The sequence below is a fragment of the Carcharhinus amblyrhynchos genome, chromosome 16 (assembly GCF_965287045.1).
Source record: "Carcharhinus amblyrhynchos chromosome 16, sCarAmb.v2.hapA, whole genome shotgun sequence".
NCBI classification, from domain to species: domain Eukaryota; kingdom Metazoa; phylum Chordata; class Chondrichthyes; order Carcharhiniformes; family Carcharhinidae; genus Carcharhinus; species Carcharhinus amblyrhynchos.
Genome location: NC_137339.1, coordinates 6,416,101 through 6,439,121, shown reverse-complemented (window position 1 = coordinate 6,439,121; position 23,021 = coordinate 6,416,101). Strand labels below are relative to the sequence as shown.

The 23,021-nt window shown below is 45.6% G+C and overlaps 1 protein-coding gene across 1 annotated transcript in view; it reads right to left on the bottom strand.

Annotated features, from left to right (window-relative positions):
- Window positions 1-9,199: 9,199 nt before the first annotated feature.
- Window positions 9,200-23,021, bottom strand: part of LOC145353799 (delayed-rectifier potassium channel regulatory subunit KCNS2) — a 41,351-nt gene continuing 27,529 nt past the window's right edge. The window contains exons 3-4 of the mRNA XM_080204615.1: window positions 16,941-17,398; window positions 9,200-10,090 (exon numbers count right to left, since the gene is read on the bottom strand). Of these exons, the coding sequence (XP_080060741.1) occupies window positions 10,072-10,090; window positions 16,941-17,398 (477 nt within the window). The 3' untranslated portion in view covers window positions 9,200-10,071. The remainder of the gene's footprint in view (window positions 10,091-16,940; window positions 17,399-23,021) is intronic.

The window sequence follows — 23,021 nt, the reverse complement described above, 5'->3', positions numbered from 1 at the left end:
TGAGGTATACCAGGCACTGGGGCAAGATTTAAGATGGGAGCTGGAGCAAAGCGAATATAGTCAAGAATGTTTCAAAATTTTCTGGACCAAACCATCACTGGAGGTAATAGACCATAGAAACCCTACAGTGCAGAAGGAGGCCGTTCAGCCCATCAAGTCTGCACTGACAACAATCCCACCCACGTCCTATTCCCATAACCCTACCAATTTGCCCCATTAATCCATCTAAGCTACTCATCCTGGGGCACTATGGGGCAATTTAGCATGGCCAATGCACCCAACCCGCACATCTTTGGATTACGGGTGGAAAACAGAGCACCCGGAGGAAACCCACACAAACATAGGGAGAACGTGCAAACTCCTCACAGACAGTGACCCAAGCAGGGAATGGAAGCTGGGTTCCTGGAGCTGTGAGGCAGCAGTGCTAACCACTGTGCCACCCAAATGCTTTCTCTCTTTAAACACAACCACACATGAAGTCTACACTGCTCGACTCGCCTTACTCATTACTGAACAATTTTCACTGCATTGTTCTAAGGGTAAAACTGGACCTTGTTGTAATGTTGATGCACTATAGAAATGGCACAGATATTAATGGAGACACTAACCAGGAACAGGTCTGGTGCTCAGTGACTTACTTTAGTTGAGGTATAAAGGTAATGGAGCAGAGTTTCCATTTTGGGCGCAGTTGGTGACTCAGGCGACTTGTGTCCAACATTGCACTAATTTTGAGAAGTTTTTTTTCTCTCCAAGACCATCTGGGACCTATTTGCATGTTACCGAACAAACTCTGCCTTGAATCAACGCGACCAACAGCATTTCAAATATGATTTTTAAAAATTAGCTTTATACTTAATGAGTGGTGACTTGGTGCACTTTGATTAATGCAGCTGAAAGTAAGTTTATCACAGAAGGAATTGCAAGGTGGACGGAGTTTAAAGGAGGGAGGTCTTGCTACAACTGTGCAGAGCATTGGTGAGACTGCACCTACATAGAAAATAGGGTCAGGAGAAGGCCATTTGGGCCTTCGAGGCTGTTCCACCATTCATTATCATGTCTGATCATCCAACTCAATTGCCCGATCCTGCCTTTCCCTGGAGTACTCCTGCTCATCTGATTTATAGCATCTTTTGTGCAGAAGGAGGCCATTCGGCCCATCGAACCTGCACCAACAACAATCCCACCCAGGTCCTGACCTTTCCACATATTTACCTTCCCAATTCCCTGACATTAAGGCACAATTTATCATGGCCAATCAACCCGACCCACACACCTTCCGACTGCGAGAGGAAACCAGAGCATCCAGAGGAAAACCACGCAGATACAGGGGAGAGCTTGCAAACTCCACATAGACAGTGACCCAACCCGGGTCCCTGGCACAATGAGGCAGCAGTGCTGTGCACTGTGCCACCGTGCCACCCCAAGTAAATGGCGAGATATACTTGCACTGGAGACAGTTCAGAGAAGGTTCACTATTGATTTGGGGTTGGATTGGTTGTCTTATGAGGAAAGGTTGATCTTGTACTCTTTTGAGTTCAGAAGAATGAGAGGTGATCCGATTGAAACGTATGATTCTGAGGGGACTTGGCAGAATAAATACTGAGAGGGTGTTTTGCCTCTTGGGGGAGTCTAGAACTGGGAGACAGTTTCAAAATAAGAAGGTCTCCCAGTTAAAATGGAAATGAGAAATTTCTTCTCACAAAGTGTTGTTCACCTTTGGAATTCTCCACTCCAGGGAGCAGTGGAGAATATATTCAAGGCTGAGATGGACAGATTGTTGATTGACAATGGGATCAATGGAGACAGGCAGGAAAGTGGAGTTACGATCATAGCCAGATCAGCCATAATCTTACTGAATGGCTCACTCCTGCTCTTATTTCTTAGGTTCTAGTCAACAACCTGGATTTTCTCCCTGTGATCTGATGCGCAGAGTTGGAATATTTCCCAGTTCTGTACAGACCTAGGAAAACAACGCCTCTAAGGTCAGATTTTCATTCCAGGGAGGCAGGCTGGATTAGAAGTTGGGCCCACCACACCCAGGATGATGTCGGAGGCTGCTGGGTGCAGAGTGGGCTGGTCAGAAGGCCTGCCTTGTGCCCTGGCACTTCACTGATGTTGCTTAAAAAATGAAAACAAAATCAGCCTCAACCCCTCATGCACTCTCATGCCACCTTATGCCCCTCCACCCACCCCCATGCCCCTCATCTTCAATATGAATCCATACTCCTCCTACACTTCTTCCCATGATCCCTCATTTTCCCGATGCCAATCTCCCCGCTTATTCCCATGGCTCTTTATAACCCCATGTCAACTTAGTGCCAACTCATGCCAATTCATTCCCCCCCCCAACTTACTACGTTAGACCCTCTCCAAACAGGGACGTATTTTACACAGAGGGTGGTGGGGGCCTGAAATGCACTACCAAAAAGGGTGGTGGAGTTGGACACGCTGGGATCGTTTAAGATGTACCTGGATAGTCACATGAGCAGACTGGGAATGGAGGGATACAAACGAATGGTCTAGTTGGACCAATGAGCGGCACAGGCTTGGAGGGCCGAAGGGCCTGTTTCCTGTGCTGTGTTGTTCTTTGTTCTTTGTTCTGTCATTTCAACTCCTATCCACCATTGGCTCAGGAGCCAAGTTGACATAAAATAAAGTTGTATCTATTGATGATGTTATATTACAAATATAGTAAATATAAATTGATTTAAAAATTCAAAACATGGAAATTTCTGCAGCTAGTCTCTTTCTGTTTCTATTCTATAACCACTTGGAGCTGTCAATCAAACTTCTCACTTAATAGGCACCCCACTCTGATATTATTAGCTTATAAAATGACTCCAGCAGCATGAGTCCTATAATGATTATCTTTCAGGTTTATATGAAACATACAGAGTGAAATAACAAGCACTGAATTTTTTTTAAACTTCACACAATTTTAACTTTAAAGCCAAGCAGAGTTAAAGCTCTTGACAGGTCTGACAGGTCCAATGAGCTGAGGTTTTACATTTCCAATTATGTTTGACAGTTCCATGACAGTTTGACGTTCTTTGGCAGCATTGATTTTTCCAATGAATTTATGCACATTCTACACAGAATCATGTCTATGTTTAACAACCCGGAAGTGTACCTGACCACTCCCAAAGGTGTCCTGGGACCTCTGCATAAGGGTACCCTGTCTATCCAAAGCCACAAGGTCTGCTCCTACCAGATGGGTTTCAGACACTTATCTCACTAAGATTACATGGCAGCTGCCTCTGTGAACTATGGATGTACAATTGAGAACCTGCCCCAACATCACATCCACTCCTTCCCCTCCCTGGATCAGGGTGGGATCCAGATTCAGCTCCATCTGCCTGAATACTCAAGCTGCAGCGTCCAGTCTACCACGTGTAAATTACCAGATTTTAAGTAGTTGAAAATTATTTTAAAACATTTGCTGCTAACATTGCTGGATAATTTCTTTGTAAATTACAAAACATTGCATTCAGAAACACTTAAAATGTTAGTGACCTTCAGTCTGAAAGAACCCGTTTCATTCAGAGACCTGAAAACAGGCCCCGATAACAGAAGTCACAATGGTGAATAATTTCACCTCCAGGCACATCCAGATGTGCAGGCGAGGCCTGCTTCAAGACCAATGTTTCTTAAACTAATGCATAAGATCGTGGAAATTCGATCTGAACGTAATGGGTGCTTAAAGTTCAGCACATTAAGCTTCAGGTCAAGTCGAAGATCAGGCACATAGCCTTCTCTTGTCAGTTTGAATCTTGTATCTAGATAGCGTTGCTGCATCATGGCGCCAGGGTTCAATTCCAACCTCAGGTCACTGTTTGTGTAGAGTTTCCGCGCTCCCCTCGTGTTTGCGTGGGTTTCCTCCGGGTGCTCCGGTTTCCTCCCACACTCTGAAGATGTTTGTATAAGGATGTGTGTGGTATTGATGTTTTTCTCTTTTAATCCACAGGTGCTTCGGTCTGCCTTGTTGTCCAACAAGGGGCATACACGCAATGGGTCGTACGAGGGCTGCTCTTGGATGTTGCTTCGAGAGTAGCCTAGTGCTTCACATCGTTACTGTGTGCTTAAACTGGACCAGATGCTGGGCAACACGGCAGCTCAGTGACTATCGCTGATTGCTGTGCAGACACATGGATTTGGGCCAGTGTCTGTGGGAGTTTGCGCATTCTCCCCGTGCTTGCGTGGGTTTTCTCCGGGTGCTCCGGTTTCCTCCCACATCCCAAAGATGTGCTCTTAGGCTGATTGGTGTAACAAATTGTCCCTAAATTAGTTTTCCCTCAATGTGGAATGCCATAAGCGTAGACAAGGGTCATGGGTGGAGAGGGAACTCACAATGTTAAAATGGCGGCGTGGGCTCATTGGGCCAAAGGGCCTGTTTCCCGGGCTGTGTTGGTCTTTGTTCTTTGTTCCAGCTAGCAGGTTCAACCTTTTTTTTCTTAAAAGGTGTTTTATTTTTATCAATAACTGTGCTAATGCTATCTTGGCTGAGCAAACTATTCCGCATTAGCTTGGTTTAGTGACCCAAATGGCACACTCATAACAATGTCCGCAGAGTGAGTCAAGGTTCTGTGGAGTTGGTAGAAACCAGTCTGTGAAAGATAGAATCGCAATAATATTCAGAGATCGACATGAATTTTATGGAGTGCATTTGATATTCCTTAAACCACAGGATGGGCTAATATGCACACCTCATTATGTATCTCATTCTAACGTACAAACTTCTTACAGGATTTGGCAAAGCGGGTATAAGGAAGGATGTTTCCCTGGCTTGTGGGGTTGCTCTAGAACCAGAGGTCACAGTCTCCAAATAAGGTTTGAAGTATTTAAAGTTTTTTTATATTAGTGGCACAAGTAGGCTTACATTAACACTGCAATGAAGTTACTGTGAAAATCCCCTGATCCCCACATTCCAGCCCCTGTTTGGGTACACTGAAGGAGAATTTAGCCTAAACAGCACGTCCTTCAGATACAGCACCCAGAGGAAACCCATGCAAACATGGGGAGAATATACAGAATCTGCACACACACAGTGACCCAAGTTGGGAATTGAACCCTGATGCTGTGAGGCAGCAGTGCTAACCACTGTGTCACCGTGTGCTCTCTGAGGGATGCCACCATGACGCTACCCTCTAAGGAGTTAGGACCTTTAGGATTCAAATAAGGAGAATTTTTTTCACAGAGAGTGGTGAACCTTAGGAATTTTCTGCCCCAGAGAGTTGTATAGGATCGGATATTATGTTCAAGACATATTTCTAGATATTAAAGATATCGTGAGATATGGAAATAATGCAAGAGAATGGAGTTGAGGTAGAAGATCAGACATGTGCTAGTTGAATAGCAGAGAAGACTTGGGCCGAATGGCCCATTCCTGTTCCTATGTTCCGCTACAGGATAGACAGAAAGCACAGGTTGTTCAGTTTTATAAATTGGAATTATACTCCACTTTCTACATAAATATAGTACTAGTCACTGGCATGTTGTGCGATAGTGTTCAGGGCAAGTAAGGTTAGAAGGTTTGGGATATGGGTAATTGGACTGAGGTGCAGAGGGTTCAATTACAATGTGGCTTGTTTATATAGACAATTATAAATGAGGTGATTGCAATTCCTGATGATCGCCACTAGCAGGAAGTGATAGAGCTTGACTTTGTCCAATTGCAGAAAGAGGGCCATTAAGTTGACAGCTTGTTTGATGTTGTCCTGACTTTTATTTCCATTGAAGTCAGTGATAATTGGTCCTGCCCCCCCCCCCCGCCCCCCCACCAGCCCCCCCCCCCCCAGCCCTCCACGCCCCACAGCTCCCTCTTGAATTTATCTCCTTTCCATCTCCATGGACACACTTTCCCTGGCCTTGGTGTGATCGTGCAATCTGAACTCTTCCCATTGTCTCCGCTCTCTTGGCTTTGTGCCACTGGTTATTGACTTTGAACTGACAGCAACACCTTGTTTTTGTAGTTAAGTGTTTATATAGTGTGTTCACATCTTACAGTCTTTACAAGGTCAACCAAAACTCTGCTGCCCAGACCCTAATTTACACACAATTCTGTTCAATCCCAATCCCACTGACACCTGGTTAAGCAACATCTTGATTTTTAAGATACTTTACCTTGTTTAAAAATCCTGACCTCTTTCCTCCCTGTCTCTGTAATCTCCTCCCTGTCTCTGGAATCTCCTCCCCATCTCTGTCATCTCCTCCCTGTCTCTGTAATCTCCTCCCCATCTCTGTCATCTCTTCCCCATCTCTGAAATCTTCGCCCCATCTCCGTAATCTCCATCCTGTCTCTGTAATCTCTTGCCAGTCTCTGTAATCTTCTCCCTGTCTCTGTAATATCCTCTCCATCTCTGTAATATCCTCTCCATCTCTGTAATCTCCTTCCGGTCTCCATAATCTCCTTTCTCTCTGTCTTTGCAGTCTTCGCCCTGTCTCAGTAACCTCCTCTCTGAATCTGTAATCTCCTCCCTGTCTCTGTAATCTCCTCTCCATCTCTGTAATCTCCTCCCTGTCTCCATAATCTCCTCCCTGTCTCTGTAATCTCCTCTCCATCTCTGTAATCTCCTCCCTGTCTCCATAATCTCCTCCCTGTCTCTGTAACCTCCTCCCTCTCTCGGTAATCTCCATCCTGTCTCTGTAATCTCCTCCCTGTCTCTTTAATCTTCTCCCTGTCTCTGTAACCTTCTCCCTCCCTCTGTAATCTCCTCCTTGTCTCTTTAATCTCCTCCCTGTCTCTGTAATCTTCTCCCTCTCTCTGTAATCTCCTCCCTGTCTCTTTAATCTCCTCCCTGTCTCTGTAATCTCCTCCCAGTCTGTAATTTTCACACTCCCAGTCTCTAGACTCTAGTTCTACAAGACACTAAGATCTCTTTTCTCCTCCAATTCTGGCTTCCTGATTTCCATCACTCTATCATCATTGACTGACTGGTCAGCAGCCAAGGCTCGGGTCCTTGGATTTCCCGCCTGCACCGCCCCAGTTGTCTGCCTCTTAAGACCCTTCTTCAAATCTACCTCTTTGCCTCAGCTCTTGGTCCTCCAAGCTGATATCTCCAAACGTGGCTTGGTGCCAGCTGTTGATTGATGATGATCCTCTGAAGCACGGTGGAGGACTTGAAAACACCGAAGGCACTACAGAAACGCAAGTTGTGGTATGTATTTGACAGCAGCTGCTCTACTTATAACTGACATGCATCTGCAGCCTCTGAAAGAACAATGAAACTCAAGCCCCCAGTGTCAGTCTAATTTTAGTATCTCCTCGCCTCACAGCCACTGCCATCACTGCTGCTTCAGTGATTACAGTCTATCTGAACAGTCAGATCTGGAAATAATGTCGGCTATATATGGAAAGTCTTTGATTCCTGCCCCTGGAAACACGTCATTCTAGTCACGTTTGTGACCAATGTGTCACATCAGCGCCATGGCCTTTCACCAAGTGACCAATGAGATGAATGGTCGGTCAGTGTAAGGAGAAGGAGCGGGTTGGCTGATGTAGATTGGGAAATTAGATTAAAGGTTATTTTGGTAGCAAACATTTAAAGAACTAATCCCCGTAATTCATAACGTGTGTACATTCTCTTGACCCCAGTGGAAAGGTGACACAACCCTGGCTGACTAGGGAAGTGAAGGATGATGCTGGGTTAAAGGAAGAGGTTCGCAGTGTTGCCAAAAACCTGAGCTGTGGAAGAGTTTCAGAAACTCAGCCAAGGTGACTAACTACAAAGGGTCGTGAATGTAGCCCAATCCATTACGCAAACCACCCTCCCATTCATTGACTCTGTCTCCACTTCCCTCTGCCTCGGCAAAGCAGCCAGTATAATTAAGCACCCCGGACATTCTCTCTTCCACCTTCTTCCATCGGGAAAAGATTACAGAAGCCTGAAGTCACGTACCAAGCTCCTCAAGAACAGCTTCTTCCCTGCTGCTGTCAGACTTTTGAATGGACTTACCTTGCATTAAGTTGATCTTTCTCTACACCCTAGCTATGACTGTAACACTACACTCTGCACTTCCTCATTTCCTTCTCTATAACCGGTATGCTTTGTCTGTATAGCGTGCAAGAAACAATACTTTTCACCGTATGATAATAAATGTGACAATAATGAATCAAATCAAATTAAATTAAGAGATTGATAATGTTCACTCCCTCCACAGCTGACACACAGTGTCAATGTGTTCCATCTACGAGATGCACTGCAGCAACTCACCGAGACTCCTTCGACAGCACCTTCCAAACCCTTGACCTCTGTCACCTGTGAGATTAAGGGCAGCAGATACACGGGGCCAGCACCATCTTCAAATTCTCCTCCAAGTCACTCACCATCCTGATTTGCAACTATGTCACTTTTTCTTCACTGTCGCCGGATCAAAATCCTGGAATTTCCTTCCTAACAGGGATCTGCAGCGGTGTGAAGGCAGCTCACCATCATCTTCTCAAGGACTGTGGGGAATGGACAGTAAATGTTGGCCTGGCCAGAGACTCCCACAGGGAGGTGACGGCACAGTGGTATTTTCACTAGTCATCTAAGGACCTTGAGTGATGCTCCATGGATATCGGAACATAGGAATCAGGAGCAGGAGGGGGCAATTCAGCCCTGTGAGCCCAGTCCGCCATTTAACACGATCATGGCTGGTCTTATCCTGGTCTCAACTCCACTTTCCTGCCTGCTCCCCATAGCCCTTTATCCTGCTTTTCATAGCAGATAATGAGATTTGAATTCAATAAAAATCTGGAATTAAAAGTCTACTGATGACGGTGAAACCATTGTCGATTGTTATAAAAACCCATCTGATTCACTAATGTCCTTTAGGGAAGGAAATCTGCCGTCCTTACCCGGTCTGGCCCACATGTGACTCCACAGCCACAGCAATGTGGTTGACTCTTAACGGCCTCTGAAATGACCTAGAAAACCACTTGGTTCAAAGGAAATTAGGGATGGGCAACGTTTGTTGTTTGTGACAGTGACACAGGCATGAATAATTAATAAAAACAAAGGACAATAAAAAATAATCATCCTCAGATGTGATGGCCACCCTGGGGAGGAGCGCGATGGACAGTGATTTTTGTTCCATTATTCTGAGCTTGTTGCTTTGTTCTCTGAACCTGTTTTAGTGAATTATTATTGACAGACACCAATAAATCCACATACTGTGCTAATGACATTCTTTATTGAGTACAATACTGGTATACAATCCTGCACAGCATGCATAGATAATTTTAAATGCATGTAAATTCACTTGCAAATATTAGGACAACTGTATTCTGAATATTAGTGATATTATTATTTATTCTGGATATCGGTGTATTCCTATAGCGTATCAATTGAGACAGACATTACTAAATGTCTGTAAGTGTGTGGCAGTCCCAGGAGATCAAGTGTGCGTTGCATCAACTCAGATTCCCTTTTAGAATTTGTGATTTGTCCTTCGTAGTTTAATTTATTTGAAGAGTTGTTAGTTTTAGTTCGACCCATAACTAATCCGAACACTTCCAACCATTGGAAAGATTGAATATTTTTCTTATTTTTTTTCCTCAGGGTGTCTCGAGGATCTGGAGACTCTACTGCCAAGCTGGAATCTCATTTCTCATTGGTAAGGTCCTGGGGGTGAGCATTTGCTTCCTTCATGCTCAGAACTACCTTCTTGAGGGTAACTAAGGATGGGCCATAGATGCTGGTCTTGCCAGTGACATTCGCAAGCCAAGATTTCATGACAAGAAAACTTTTCATATTTGAATCTGATTTCATTCACCCGTGTCCCTTGTTAACCTCCATCGGAAGATAACCGGGGGAAAATGGTGGAAGTTACAGCTGTGTAAATAAAGCCATCCTGACCATTTCACTCAGTTCTGGGAAGTGATACACTGACGTTGGAGACAATGTGGTGTAGATTCACCAGAACTGCAGCAGGGTCTAAAGGTTAAATTCTGAGGACAGTTTACAAAGAACTGGCTTGCGTTCCCCTGAGTCCAGAACATTAACCATCTGAGTTGTTTCAGTTGATTTAAGGATTTGACAGAGTCAAGGGAGGGAAACAGAACAAACCAAAAACAGAAAATGCTGGAAAATCTCAACACGTCTGACAGCACCTGTGGAGAGAGAATAGAGCCAATGTTTTGAGTCTGGACGACCCTTCGTCAAAGCTGAAGAGAAGGAAAATTGGACAAGATTTATACAGTGAGGGTAGGTGGGGTAGGGGTGGCTATAATTGTTAAAACAAAGAACAAAGAACAGTACAGTACAGGAACAGGCCCTTCAGCCCACCAAGTCTGTGCCGACACAGCTGCCTCTCTAATCTAATATTTTCTTGCCTCTATGTGGTCCATATCCCTCTATTCCTGCCTATTCATGTACCTAACTAGATGCCCCGAGGTATAGAATCTGCTTCCACCACCTCCTCCGGCAGCATGTTTTAGGCATTCACCATGCTCTGTGTGAAAATCTTGCCCCTTACATCTCTTTTAAACTTCTCCCTCTCACCTTCAACCTATGCCCTGAGAAATTGAGCTTGGGAAAAAGACTCTGACTATCCGCTCTATCTATGCCTGTCATAATCTTGTAAACATCTATCAGGTCCCTCCTCATCCTCTGGTGCTCCAGTGAAAACAATCCCCGTTCGTTCAACCTTTCTTCATAGTCTATATCCTCCAAACCAGGCAACATCCTGGTAAATCTCTTCTGCACCCTTTCCAATGCATCAAAATCCTTCTGGTAGTGTGGCGACCAGAACTGCAGCCTAACCGCAACCTTATACAGCTGCAACATGATTTTCTAATTCCTAAACTCAGTGCCCTGGCCGATGAAGGCCAGCATGCTGTACACCTTCTTCACCACCTTGTCCACCTGAGTTGTCACCTTCAGGGAACAGTGTGCGCACACCTAGATCCCTCTGTATGCTAATATTTCTAAGGGCTCTATCATTTACTGTATACTTTCCTTCTGCAGTAGACCTTCCAAATCACATCACCTCACATTTGTTCGAGTTAAATTCCATCTTTCAGCCCTCCAGCTGATTTATATCCTGCAGTATCGTCTGACAATCTTCCGCTATTCCCCCAATTTTTGTGTCATCTCCACATTTATTAATCAGATCACCTACATTTTCTTCCAAATCATTTATATATATTACAAACGACAAAGGTCCCAGCACTGATCCTTGTGAAACTCCGCTTGTCACAGACCTCCATTAGAAATGTACCCTTCCACTGCTATCTCTGCTTTCTACACTCAAGCCAGTTTTATAGCCATCTTACCAGCTCACTTCGGATCCCATATGACTTCACCTTCTGTATCAGCCTGCCATGGGGAATCTTATCAAAGGCTTTACTAAAGTCCATGTAAACAACATCCACTGCCCTGCCCTGGTCAATTTTTCTTGTCACTTCCTCAAAAAACTCAGTCAGGTTTGTGAGACACGACCTCCCCTTCACAAACCCATGCTGCCTATCGCTGATAAGCCCATTCTCTTCCAGATGTGAGTACACCCTGTCCCTAAGAATCTTCTCCAATCATTTCCCCACCACTGAAGTGAGGCTCACAGGCTTTAATTTCCTGGATTGTCTCTTCTGTCCTTCTTAAACAGAGGAACAATGTTAGCTACTCTCCAATCCTCTGGGATCTCACCTGTGGTTAAAGAGGATACAAAGATTTTGGCCAAGGCCTCAGCAATTTCTTCCCTTGCCTCGCTCAGTATTCTGGGATAGACCCTATCTGGACCTGGGGACTTGTCCACTTTAATGTTTTTTAAAACCTCCAATAGCTTTTTATCTCACCATGTCCTAGAATGTCAACATCCTCCTTTGTACACTCACTGTCCACCACATCCTTCTCCTTTGTGAATACTGATGCAAAGTACTTGTTAAGGATCTCATTTGGCTCCACACACAAATTCCCTCCACTGTTCTTGAGTGGACTCACCCTTTCCTAGGTACCCTCTACCTTCTTATATGTGCTTAAAAGCCAAGGGATTCTCCTTAATCCTGCCTGTCAAGGACATTTCATGGCCCGTTTTTGCCCTCCTAAGTTGTTTAAGCTCTTTCCTGCTACTTTTGTATTCTCCAAGAGCCTTATCCCTTTTCAATTTTCTGAAATTTATGCATGCCTCCTCTTCATTTTCAGTAAGCTCACAATCTCTCTTGTCATCCAGAGTTCCCGAATCTTGCATCGTTATCCTTCATGCATACAGGGACATACTTGTCCTGAATTTTTAGCAACTGACTTTTAAAAGTCTCCCACACAGTGGATGTAGATTTACTCTCAAACAACCGCTTCCCCCCCGCAAGTCTACATTCCCTAGCTCCTGCCCAATACTGTCGTAGTTACCCTCCCCCCATTTAGTACTTTCACTCTGGGACTATTTCTATCCTTTTCTACAAGTGTCTTGAACATAGAACTTAGTAAAACTACAGCACAACAGGCCCTTCGGCCCACAAGTTGCGCCGATGATATCCATACTTACTAGGCTTACCTATAACCCTCAATTCTATTAAGTTCCATGTACTCATCCAGAAGTCTCTTGAAAGACCCTATCGAATTTGCCTCCACCACCTCCAACGGCAGCCGATTCCACTCACCCACCACCCTCTGAGTGAAAAACTTACCCCTGAATCTCCTCTGTACCTACTCCCCAGCACCTTAAACCCGTGTCCTCTCGTAGCTACCATTCCAGCCCTTGGAAATAGCCTCTGAGAATCCACCCGATCAATACCTCTCAACATCTTATACACCTCTATCAGGTCACCTCTCATCCTTCGTCTCTCTAAGGTGAAAATACCGAGCTCCCTCAACCTATCCTCATAAGGCATGCCACCCAGTCCAGGCAACATCCTTGTAAATCTCCTCTGCACCCTTTCAATAGCTTCCACATCCTTCCTGTAATGAGGCAAAACTTATAATGAATTGAGACTTATAGAATTGTGATTGCTGTTCCCAAAATGGTCATAGACAAGACTGGCATAGACAAAAAGACAAAGGAAATGCAAATGGTGATGATAAAGGCTTGGAATGGTGTTAAGAGTATCCATTAAAAAACAATTCCTCAGCTGGGGAATCCAGAACAAAGGATTGAACCTTCAAATTAGAGAAAAGCTATTCAGGAATGCTGCCAGGAAACACTTGGAGTCATAGAGGTTTACAGCATAGAGTTCTTTGGCCCAACTTGTCCATGCCGCCCAGTTTTTACCACTAGGCTAGTCCCAATTGCCCGCATTTGGCCCATATCCCTCTATACTCATCTTATCCATCTAGCTGTCTTCATACAATGGAGGCCAATTGAAATTTCAAAACTGAGGCTGATAGATTCTTGTCAGGTTACTAATACATATTGAGTTATAAGGAGAGACTGGATAGATTAGTACTTTTGTCTCTGGAGTGTAGAAGGCTGAGGGGTGATCTTATAACGGTCTATAAAATAATGAGGGGCATAGACCAGCTAATAGCCGATATCTTTTCCCTAAGGTAGGAGAGTCTAAAACTAGAGGGCACAGGTTTAAAGTGAGTGGGGAGAGATACAAAAATGTCCCGAGGGGCAATGTTTTCACACAGAGGGTGGTGAGTGTCTGGAACAAGCTGCCAGAGGCAGTAGTAGAGGTGGATACAATTTTGTCTTTTAAAAGTATTTAGACACTTACATGGGTAAGATGGGTATAGAGGGATACGGGCCAAATGCAGGAAATTGGGACTAGCTTTGGGGTTTAAAAAAAAGGGTGGCATGGACAAGTTAGACCGAAGGGCCTGTTTCCATGCTGTAAACTGCTATGACTCTATATGGAACCAACACAAGTTGGTAGAATTAAGATACAGACTGACTATTGTAGAGAGGGCTGAATGGCCTCCTTGCTCCCCGACCTTACTCCCCAGGTAATGAGTGAAGTAAAAAGCCCTTAAAGAACAAAGAACAGTACAACACAGAAACAGGCCCTTCAGCCCACCAAGCTTGTGCTAACACGTGACACCTTTTTAAATTAAAGATGGGGAGAATGATAGCACAGAGATTAGAACTGCTACCTCACAGCGCCAGGGACCCGGGTTCAATTCCAGTCTTGAGTCACTGTCTGCATGGAGTTTGCACGTTCTTGCCGTGTCTGCATGGATTTCCTCCGGACGCTCCAATTTCATCCCAAACTCCAAGGATGAGTAGATTAGATGGATTCGCCACGCTAAATTGCCCCTTAGTATCAGGGGGACTAGCAGGTCTAGCTATGGGGATAAAGCTGCTGTTAGGGCAGGCTCAGTGGGCTGAATGGCCTCCTTCTGTACTGTATGGATTCCATGATTCTAATATGAAAACTCCACGCAGTCATCCAAGGTTGGAATTGAACTTGGGTCTCCTTGGTGCTGTGAGGCAGCAATGCTCACCCCCGTGCCACTGTGCTGCCCGGTTTGTGGATCAGATTGGTGCCAACAGCGTGGGGCTCCATCCCCGTTCAGGCTGGGTTGGATTTGGGGCCTGTCTCTTTGTCCTACCCAAGGTGAAGTTCATGGTGCTACGGGTAAGACTTGCCTTCAGGTAGAGAACTAAAGAATAGGATTCTTCCAATTCATTTCTAATTCTTTCCATTAATTAATGAATAATTCTTGCTGCACTTCAGCACTGACAAGAGTGAAGATTAACACTGAAGAAATGTTGTCGAGATGTCAGAGTGATCCACCTTCTCCAACAAGAGTGATATGGATGTTTGGGACAGGATAGAATATCAATTATGTTCTAGCAATAACCATCAGCAAGTTTAAGCTAATTATTATTTCAGGAGTTGGAGCTATTCTGCTCACAGTGATTTTAAATCAGTTCCATTGATCTGCTACTTCTGCAATAACTTTGACAAGAGAAGGAAAGACAACAAAGGTCATTGTGGTAACTGGATGGATTTTATATCTTATGACGCTTTAAACTGCCAGTGCCAGCCTCAGTGTCCAATCAGAAAATTGGATTTTTCTCTGACATTGATAACGTGATTGAACAGTTTAATTTTTCTCATCGGACAGGCAGGGGTGTCTCGCTGAGTGAGGAGCTTTCAGTTCCGCATTATCACATTCATCAACTAGCTGCCAACAGATGAATCATAGAATGATACAGCACAGAACAGGCCATTTGACCCTCCATTTCAGTCACAGCTCTTTGAAAGAGCGACACAATTCATCCCACTCTCTTTTGCTTTTTGCCTCTGGCACCAGAATATAAAGTTTATTTATTAGTGTCACAAGCAGGCTTACATTAACACGGCGATGAAGTTACGGTGAAAATCCCCGAGTTGCCACACTCTGGCGCCTGTTCGGGTACACTGAGGGAGAATTTATCATGGACAATGCACCTAACCGGCACATGTTTCAGACTGCGCGGGGAAACCAGAGCACCCGGAGGAAACCCACGCAGACACAGGGAGAATGTGCAGACTCTGCGCAGACAGTGACCCAAGTCAGGAATAAAACCCGGGTCCCTGGTGCTGTGAGGCAGCAGTGCTAACCACCATGCTGCCTAATTTGGTTGGTGATTAGGATGCTAACATGAAATGTTTTCGGCAGCAAACCCCGTGACCTGCGGCGCCCGGAGTGGGGGCAGAAACACCAAAACTTCCAGCTTCCCCTCCAAGTCTCTAGTGCCATTCGCCTTGGATAGATCTTCCTGAGAGTAAAAAATCCATCCTATTACAGTGAGGGAGAGAGGGAGGGAGTGGCTAAATGTGAAGATCAGGAGGTCACGTTTCAATAAGAACATAAGAAATAGGAGCAGGAGTCGGCCATCTAGCCCTTCGAGCCTGCCCCGCCATTCAATAAGATCATGGCTGATCTGAAGTGGATCAGTTCCACTTTCCCGCTTTCTCCCCATAACCCTTAATTCCCTTGTCTATCAGAAACCTATCTACCCGTGATAGATAAGCGAGCTGCTGGATTGGTTAAACATTTTACAATGTGCTTTTGATGTTCTTGTGAATTTTCTCACATGGATTTTCTCCCAGGCGTAGGCATGGGGAGGGGTTGGGATTGTCCATAATGGGTCAGTGGTACATGGATTGGGAGAAAGGCTTGTGTTGGATGCACTGTGTCCTTTTCTGCTGCTGTATGTTCTCAGTGTGGGGCGCTGGTGGATTTCTTTTTCGGATTTTCACAGTGTCGGTCTTTATTCTCTCTCAGTCCAAGTGAAATCCCCCATGCAGCTTTCGTTACCTCCAGGCTCCACTTATTCCTGTGTTCCCCTCACTGCCTCCTCCAGCTAACATACACTTCAATTCACCCAAAACCTCTGCTGGTCAACATTGGCACCCGGTCCCCCAACGCATTGATTTTAAATTTCTCGCCTTTGTGCTCAAACCCGTTCCTGGCTTCACCCCCTCCTCCATCTCCTCCTTATCAGCAAGTGTTTGCTCACCTCACCTGATGGTTATGTGACTTGGTGTCAAACTGGGTGAAACATTTTGCAATATTAACCGGGCTGTAGGAAAGGCAGTTTTCTCTTGCTGAGGTGGAGGACTAGCCAGCTGAGAATTCAAGTAACCCAGAAGAGGACTTCCACGCCCACCACCCCTCCCCACAATCCCCACCCTCATCCCCTATCCTGTTAATTGTGATTGGGGATTGGAGTGCAGTTGAGTTATTGCTGTGCGCAGTGACAGACAATAAACCCCATACAGCTGGGGTTAGACATTGTCAGGGGTGTTTATGGCAGGGGTTGGGTATCTTGGTGTAGAGTTGGCAAGATGCAATGGCAAGCAGGTTGTGATGTTGGTTGTGGTACCTCGACTTCGACAGTGTGGTTGTGTTTGGGTCACATATGCAATTTCCTCTGGATAGATCAAGTGCTGTGGCTGAGGCAAGCATGTATATAACAGTTCTAAGGATTTCTTTTTGACAACAGTCCATATTCATTCAGAATCCTCCTTGGTAAAGCCCTGCAATCTAATATAGATTCTATAAAACGATTCCCTGTCCATTGGACAGTCTTACTTTGCAGTTGGTTCTCTGCTCTCCAGTCTGTCGGGGTCTCGTGTTTCCAGGTTGTCCAGTTGCCCCAGTCCCTCCTCCATCTCCAACGCTTCCCCCTCTCCCTCTCCCTCGTCCCGCCTCTTCTTCCCGGTCAACCGGCTGCCCCTCACCGCCTCCTCCAGTGCCTTCTGCCGCCGGTAAAAGTGGGAGAACTTGTTGAAGATGATGGTGATGGGCAGCGCCACCACGAGGATGCCCCCCAGGATGCAGCCCGAGGCGGCCAGCTTGCCCGCCACCGTGATGGGCACGACGTCCCCGTAGCCCACCGTGGTCATGCTGACTGTGCCCCACCACCAGCAGGCCGGGATGGTGTCCAGCCCGACATCCTCATCCTTCTCCGCTGTGTAGGCCATTCCGGAGAAGACGCAGACCCCAACACCCAGGTACAGCAGCAGAATGCCCACCTCGCGATAGCTGTGCTTTAAAATGGAAACAAAGAAAAGTCAGGACCAAGATCAGGGAAATGACCTTTCGATGGAGATAGCTGGGGAAACGTTTTAAAGTTTATTTATTAGTGTCACAAGTAGGTTTACACAAACGCTGCATTGTGAAAATCCCCTAGTCCCAACGCTCCAGCGCCTGTTCAGGTTACACTGAGGGAGAATTTAGCACGGCCAATGCAGTTAACCAGCACGTCTTTCAGACTGTGGGAGGAAACCGGAGCACCCGGAGGAAACCCACACAGACACGGGGAGAACGTGCAGACTCTGCACAGGCAGTGACACAAATCGGGAATCGAACCCGGGTCCTTGGCGCTGTGAGGCAGCAGTGCTAACCCACTGGGCCAAATGTGAAATAGAGAAGACAAGTATGATCAGCCTCGATCTTAAAATTCTCATCCTTGTGTTTCAATTCCTCCATGGCATTGTCCAAAGGGTGAGTGCAGCCATGGAACTGAGTACATATTGAGGAGCTTGGCAAGTGGGGAGTTTAGAGAAGGGGCAGTTTGGTGAATGGGGCAGTTTGGTGAATGGGGCAGTTTGGTGAATGGGGGAGTTTGGTGAATGGGGCAGTTTGGTGAATGGGGCAGTTTGGTGAATGGGGGAGTTTGGTGAATGGGGCAGTTTGGTGAATGGGGGAGTTTGGTGAATGGGGCAGTTTGGTGAATGGGGCAGTTTGGTGAATGGGGCAGTTTGGTGAATGGGGGAGTTTAGAGAAGGGGCAGTTTGGTGAATGGGGGAGTTTGGTGAATGGGGGAGTTTGGTGAATGGGGCAGTTTGGTGAATGGGGGAGTTTGGTGAATGGGGGAGTTTGGTGAATGGGGGAGTTTGGTGAATGGGGCAGTTTGGTGAATGGGGGAGTTTGGTGAATGGGGCAGTTTGGTGAATGGGGCAGTTTGGTGAATGGGGGAGTTTGGTGAATGGGGGAGTTTAGAGAAGGGGCAGTTTGGTGAATGGGGCAGTTTGGTGAATGGGGGAGTTTGGTGAATGGGGGAGTTTGGTGAATGGGGCAGTTTGGTGAATGGGGGAGTTTGGTGAATGGGGGAGTTTGGTGTATGGGGCAGTTTGGTGAATGGGGCAGTTTGGTGAATGGGAGAGTTTGGTGAATGGGGGAGTTTGGTGAATGGGGCAGTTTGGTGAATGGGGCAGTTTGGTGAATGGGGGAGTTTGGTGAATGGGGCAGTTTGGTGAATGGGGCAGTTTGGTGAATGGGGCAGTTTGGTGAATGGGGGAGTTTGGTGAATGGGGCAGTTTGGTGAATGGGAGAGTTTGGTGAATGGGGGAGTTTGGTGAATGGGGCAGTTTGGTGAATGGGGCAGTTTGGTGAATGGGAGAGTTTGGTGAATGGGGGAGTTTGGTGAGTGAGGGCAGTTTTGTGATTGGGGGGATTCGGTGTGTGGGAGAGTTTTGTGGTGGGGGGGTTTGGCAAATGAGGGGGTTTGGGTGACTGGGGGGGGGCGTTCATGTGTGGGGGTGTTTGGTGATTGGGGGAGTTTGGTAAGTGAATGAGTTTGGTGAGTAAGGGGGGGTTGGTGAGTGAGGGAGCTCGGTGACTGGGGGGGATTGGTGGGGGGGGTTTGGTGGAGGGGGTTTGGTGGGGTGTTTTGGGGGGTTTGGTGGGGAGGGATTTGGCGGGGGGGGTGGGTGGTGGGGGGTTGGCGGGGGGGGAGGTGGTGTTCCTTTCTTTTCTCTTTTCCTTCCTTTCTCATCCCGTAGGAATTAGATTTTACTCGAATACAGGGGGATGTGACCTTACTGTCGATTCCAGTCCTGAGGTTCAGTATAGTATACAAACTGGTGATAAAAAGTATATGAACTGGTAAAGTTAATAAATATATAATAAAGGAAAATAAATAACTGAATGCTATAATTAAATAGTTAACTGAAACAGATTAAGGATGGCGGGTCTGCTGCAGCATGTGGGAGCTCTCGATGCCAGTGTGACCCAGAATAAACATGCCTGCGGAAAGTCTTTATAAAGCTTGAGCCTAAAACTGCAGACACTGCGACGCGGGTGGAAGTTTCCTGGATCAGGAGGCAGCCACACTACTTCTGATTTGTTCAGTGATCAGGCACAGGGCTGTGTGACAGCCAATGAGGTAAGGGGATCCCAGAGGGCAGGAGTGCAGGAGACTTTGCAATAGTCTAATAGTTTGAGGTTATCTCAGCTTGTTTGGATGAGAGTGGGGTTGCAAACTGAACTTGGTATAATGATACAGAAAGCTAATGGAGCTTGGGGAGCAAGAAGGGATGTAATGTTCAGAGGGGAATAGTAAGGGAGATTGACACTGTTTTCTGTAACAAAGACTGAGAGTGCAGACGGCTGCCTGTCTGGGGCCAGGGTTTGTGACATCTCTTCTGCGCTGGCGTGAGAAGGGGGGGAGGATACAGTTGTGATCCATGTAGATAGAACTAGGAAAGAGGTTCTACATGAAGAGTACGAGGAGCTTGCCATTAAATTCAAAAGCAGAACATCAAAGGTTATAATCTCCACGTTATTACCTGAGTCTCATGCAAATTGCCATAAGGTACATAAGATAAGAGAGATGAACACATGGTCCAAATACTGGCGTGGGAGAAATGGGTTCCAGTTTGTGGAGCACTGATACCAGTACAGGGGTATCAGTCATTGGAACAGTCTACACCTGAACCACACTGGCACCAGTATTCTGGAGAGCTGCATAACTGGGGAAGTAGAGAGGATTATAAATTCAATAATCGGAGCAAGGGATCAAATCTGGGAAGTTGTAGCAAATCAAAGAGTAGAGAAAAGACACGAGAGAATGGTATTTATGCAGAAAATGATAAATAGGATGTGACAGGATGGGACAGAGTGTACAGGGAGTACAAATCCAACATCAAATCACCAGTAAGTTTCTTAGAACAGCAAGTTCTGGCACCAACCAAGGAGCAGATAATACTAAGCCTGATATTGTGCAACAAAATAGGATCAATTAATGGCCTCATGGTGAAGGCAATCCTAGCCATCATAATATAATTGAATTTTACATTCAGATTGAGACAGAGGAGAGTGGATCCGAGCCTAGTGTTTTAAACTTAAATACGGGCAATTTTGAGAGCACAAAAGCACAACTGGTTAAAGTGAACTGGCAATACACATCAACAGGGACGCAGTGGCAGACATTTAAATAAATATATTCCACTGAGAAAGAAACATTCCAAGGGGAGAGATCACAATTAGCTGGTAACTAAAAAAAAAATTGTGTCAAATTTAAAGAAAGAAAGCACATAATTAGGTAAAGATGGGTGGAAGGTGAGAAGATTAGACGGAATGTAAAAAAAAGTAAGGAATGACCAAAATATTAACAATGAAGAAAGGCTTAGAGTATGAGAGAAAGCGAACTAAACTCCGAGGAATTAATAGTGGAAAATAAGGAGATGGCAAATGAATTGAATTGATATTTTCATTGAATCATAGAAATCCCATAGTACAGAAACAGACTATTCCGCCCATTGAGTCTGCACTGACTCTCCAATAGAACATCCCACCCAGACTCTATCCCCATAACCCCTTGTACTTACTACACTAATCCCACCCACCTCCCCTTCCCAACTTACACATCTTAGGACTCCAAGGTCAATTTAGCATGGCCAATCCACCTAATCCACACATCTTTGGAGTATAGGAGGGAACTGGAAGAAACCCACTCAGACACAGGGAGATTGTGCAACTCCACACATGATGTGGAGATACCAGCGTTGGACTGGGGTAAACACAGTAAGAAGTCTCACAACACCAGGTTAAAGTCCAACAGGTTTACTTGGCAGCACAAGCTTTCAAAGCACTGCCCCTTCATCAGTTGAGTGGGAGTTCTGTTCACAAACAGGGCACATACAGACACAAGCTCAATTTACAAGATAATGGCTGGAATGCGAGTCTTTACAAGTAATCAAGTCTTAAAGGTACAGACAATGTGAGTGCAGAGAGGGTTAAGCACAGTTAAAGAGATGTGTATTGTTTCCAGACAGGACAGTTAGTGAGATTTTGCAAGCCCAGGCAAGCTGTGGGGGTTACAGATAGTGTGACATGAACCCAAGATCCCGGTTGAGGCCGTCCTCATGTGTGTGGAACTTGGCTATCAGTTTCCGCTGCGAGACTGATGGGGTCTATTTTGGTGGTGGGACAGAAATTGAGCCCTCGGCTGAGAACTTCGATTTCATCTGGTCTTTAACTTGTGCTTGGCCCTCTCTCCACTCACATTGTACCTTTAAGACTTGATTACCTGTATAGACTCATATTCCAACCATTATCTTGTAAATTGAGTTTGTGTCTGTATGTGTCCTGTCTGTGAACACAAGCCCTCATTCACCTGATGAAGGAGCGAGACTCCGAAAGCTTGTGCTGCCAAATAAACCTGTTGGACTTTAACCTGGTGTTGTGAGGCTTTTTATTGTGCCAGACAGACAGTGAGCCTAGGCTGGAATTGAACCCGGGTCCCTGGTGCAGTGAGGCAGCAGTGCTAACCAGCGTGCCGCCATGTCACCCATTTTGTATCATTCTTCACTAGAGAGAAGTAACATCCCAGAAATAGCTATAAATCAGGAATTGGTAAAGAGGGAAAGATCCTGGAAAATTACATTGATTTGATTTGATTTGATTTATTATTGTTATATATATTAACATACAGTGAAAAGTATTGTTTCTTGCACGCCATACAGACAAAGCAGACCGTTCATAGAGAAGGAAAGGACAGGTTGCAGAATGTAGTGTTACAGTCATAACTAGGGTGTAGGGAAAGATCAACTTTGTGTAAGGTAGGTCCATTCAAAAGTCTGATGGCAGCAGGGAAGAAGCTGTTCTTGGGTCAGTTGGTACAATCACCAGGGAAGAGGTATTGAGCAAACCTCTTGGAGCTGCAGGCTGACAAATCCCCACAGGACTTCAGCCTAGGGTCTTCAAAAAAGTGGCAAGTGAGATAGCTTGGTTTTAATTTTCCAGAATTCCCTGGCTTCAGGGAGGGTGCCATTAGATCGGAAAATGTGTGAATGTAACTCCTTTATTCGGTGGGACTGGAGGGGATGACAGAGATAGAGAGAGCGTGAGGCTATGGAAGAGTTTTAATCAAGGATGGGATTTTTAAAATCAAGTTGCTTGGCTGGGAATGGATGTAGGTCGGAGAGTACGGGGCAATAAGAGAATGGGACTTGATGTGATTTAAGGCAGGGAGTTAACAGCAGAGTTTTGGATGACCCCAGGTTGCAGAGAGCAGGATGTGGGAAACCAGCGAGGAATGCGTGGAACGGTTGAGTCTGCTGGTTGGGAAGGCATGGACAAGGGTTTCAGTAGCAGATCAGCTGAGACTGGGGTGAGGTCAGGTAATGTTACAGAGCTGGAAGTAGACGGTGTTAATTATGGAATGAATGTGAGGTCATGGGACCAAATGTGACACCTACATTGCGAACAGAGTGGCTTAATCTCAGATAATGTAGATAATGTTCTGTAGAAGACTCACGTTGGATTTGAAATGTTAACTCTGTTTCTCCAGCCACAGATGCTGCCAGACCTGCTGAGTATTTCCAGCACTTTCTGCTTTTATTTCAGGTCTCCAGGAGCTGCAATATTTTGCTTTCATATTGCTTA